Source organism: Aplysia californica, unplaced genomic scaffold (assembly GCF_000002075.1).
Source record: "Aplysia californica isolate F4 #8 unplaced genomic scaffold, AplCal3.0 scaffold01151, whole genome shotgun sequence".
Lineage (NCBI taxonomy): Eukaryota > Metazoa > Mollusca > Gastropoda > Aplysiida > Aplysiidae > Aplysia > Aplysia californica.
Genome location: NW_004798421.1, coordinates 7,330 through 9,951, shown reverse-complemented (window position 1 = coordinate 9,951; position 2,622 = coordinate 7,330). Strand labels below are relative to the sequence as shown.

The window sequence follows — 2,622 nt, the reverse complement described above, 5'->3', positions numbered from 1 at the left end:
ATATATATACATAAAACTGCTAATTGTTTTAACTTCCTTACTTTGATGGACTGAGCTTCCCCCTGCATTAATATGAGGATGAATCTGTGGCAGAATATGAGACGACCGGACAGTGCCAGCTCATCAACCCATTTCTTGATCAGCTTCACGTAGTTCTGACGAGACCTCATGTGGTCCAAGTGAAACAGCGCAGTGTGGAGTGTGGGTGGAGACGCACGACACTCTTGCTCGACCAACTCGGCTCTGTCTTTCACATCTGCGGGACCTGACAGCTGCTGCTCATCTTTTCTCACCTTGCTGCTGTCAAGGTCATCATGTCTGTTTTCACTACTTTCCCAGTCAGCTTCTCTCCTAGACTGATGATGAATATCGGTGTGAGGGTAATCTTTAGATCCAAAAGAGCTTCTTGATCCATGCGCTCTGGTAACTTCTTCGTCTAAAAGTTGTTGAGCAAAACTACAGAACTCTAGAGCTGAAATGTCTTCTCCTTCCACTAACTTGTCCCTCAGTTGTCGCTTTATATTCAGCCGAGCGTGGTCGGTGAGAACAGAACTGTGAACGTCTCGCAGCTCCAGGCCGGGCCTTGGGTATGTGTGAGGTACAGTAAAGCACACAACGGCACTGAGCACATCAGACAGATCCTGTCCTCCGATACCAGCAGCTGAGTCGGTTACATCCAACTTGACAGTGACCACTCTTCTGGAAGATTCTGTGGGACAGTATGGAGATATCAGGAAGTAAACGTCACTCTTAAAAAGAAAGAATAACAGATTTTCCCCCCTCCTGAAACTTTCAATCCAAGTCACAATTTTAAAGTTAACACCAACTCTAATGACACCATTGGCAATATTGACATAAATAAATAAATTGGTGCTGGTATTATTCATTTGAAATTTAGCTGTCGACTAAATATTATTATCTCGTATAGATTTTATGTGTCACGACGCCGTGGAATCAGGCGCTCGTCAATTTTTGGGCATGTTGAGTTATTGATCATCTGTATGCTGCCTTGATTTCAATAGGTCTAAAAGAAATACCCATCTATCTTGACTAGAACTCAAGATATTTGAGATTGAAGTAAGTGAGGTCATCTGGTTTCAGGCGTGAAATTAGCGAGAAAATGGCCTCCAAAGTTAGGTAACTCCAATAGCTAAAGAGTCCTTGAAAAAAGAAAAATGACATATAGATCTATATTTACAGTGCCTTGTATAATCAATGTATTTCAGTAAAGTTCACATGCAAATGTGTTTTTATAGAGGTTGAGCCAAAAAATTCAATAAAAATTTCCAAACTGACGAAAAAATTTTAAAACCTGAAAAATTACTTAGATCTAGATTAGATCTAATGAGATCTGTAAGTGTACTCAACAGGTTTCAGTCAGTTGGGCCTAACGGCCTATCTTAAGTAGGGCTAGCTGTACTTAGGCTAGAGATAGACCTAGATCTAAGTTTCGTACAGCTAACTTGTTGAGTTAGCCACTTCGTTTTGTAATTAATGTAATTGTGTTTTTACCGGAGCTGAACAAAAAGTCCTGCTGCTACATTTCTAGATCTAGATCTACCCCTTCTTTTGTTTATGCAACAGGGGGGCAAGCCCTCCTGAACCCCCCACTGTTGTTATGGCTAGTGCGCATTAATACATGATGTAAACATGGTGGGTCCACCAAAGTTCCATCCAGCCTCATAATTAGTTAACAATCACTACCTTCTTGTTCCAGGGTGCGGTGGCGGAGCGGTTAGTACGCTCGTCTCCGAAGCGGGGAGTCTGGGTTGGAGCCTCGGTTCGGACACGCTTTTTTTTCGCCCCCTCCTGCCCACCCAGCAGTAATGGGTACCTGACTTCGAGATGGGGAAGTAAAGGCGGAAAGGAACTGGCCACCCTACCACAATATAATATGCCGAAGGGCTAGAGAATCTATAGCAGTTGTAGCGGAATCTCAGGGCTACAACAAGGCCATCCCGAATGAGCGAATGACCGCATCAGATGCGGGAACAACTTTGCTTTACCTTCTTGTTCGAGAATTTCATCTGGTTTACAATAGAAAGCGTGCAAAACCTCCAATTCTGCTTCAGCTTCTGTGCTCAAAGCCATGATACATGATCTTCTCTGCTTCTGCTTCTACTTTCGGTATTCATTGATTAAATAATCCGTTTTGTTGATGTTTGTGGTAGATAACAATATTGGAGTTGTTTCCCCTTAGCTGTTGGTCTTCTTTACTCAAATTCGACTTCTTTATTTTTGATAATTAATAATATTATTTATTCTCAAACTTGTTTTTTAATAATTCAATTTTATTTCTTTATTTATTTCAAAGTGACAAGTCAACAAATTTTTAACTTATAGTAAAACGATTTTTTCTGATTGCAACTGAATTTTAGATAATTTCAGGGAAAACACACGAACACACTCACAGACACACACACAGACACCCGCAGACACACAGACACACATACACACAAACTCACACACACACACAAACACACACACACTCACACACATGTTCCATACATACACGCACACACACACATATAATAACACACACAAACACACACACACACACACACACACACACACACACACACACACACACACACACACACACACACACACAAACACACACAC

General features: G+C 41.5%; 1 protein-coding gene across 1 annotated transcript in view; it reads right to left on the bottom strand.

The window, feature by feature from the left end:
- Nucleotides 1-2,173, bottom strand: part of LOC101856308 — a 6,248-nt gene extending 4,075 nt beyond the window's left edge. The window contains exons 1-2 of the mRNA XM_005111930.3: nt 2,007-2,173; nt 42-709 (exon numbers count right to left, since the gene is read on the bottom strand). Of these exons, the coding sequence (XP_005111987.1) occupies nt 42-709; nt 2,007-2,091 (753 nt within the window). The 5' untranslated portion in view covers nt 2,092-2,173. The remainder of the gene's footprint in view (nt 1-41; nt 710-2,006) is intronic.
- Nucleotides 2,174-2,622: the final 449 nt, after the last annotated feature.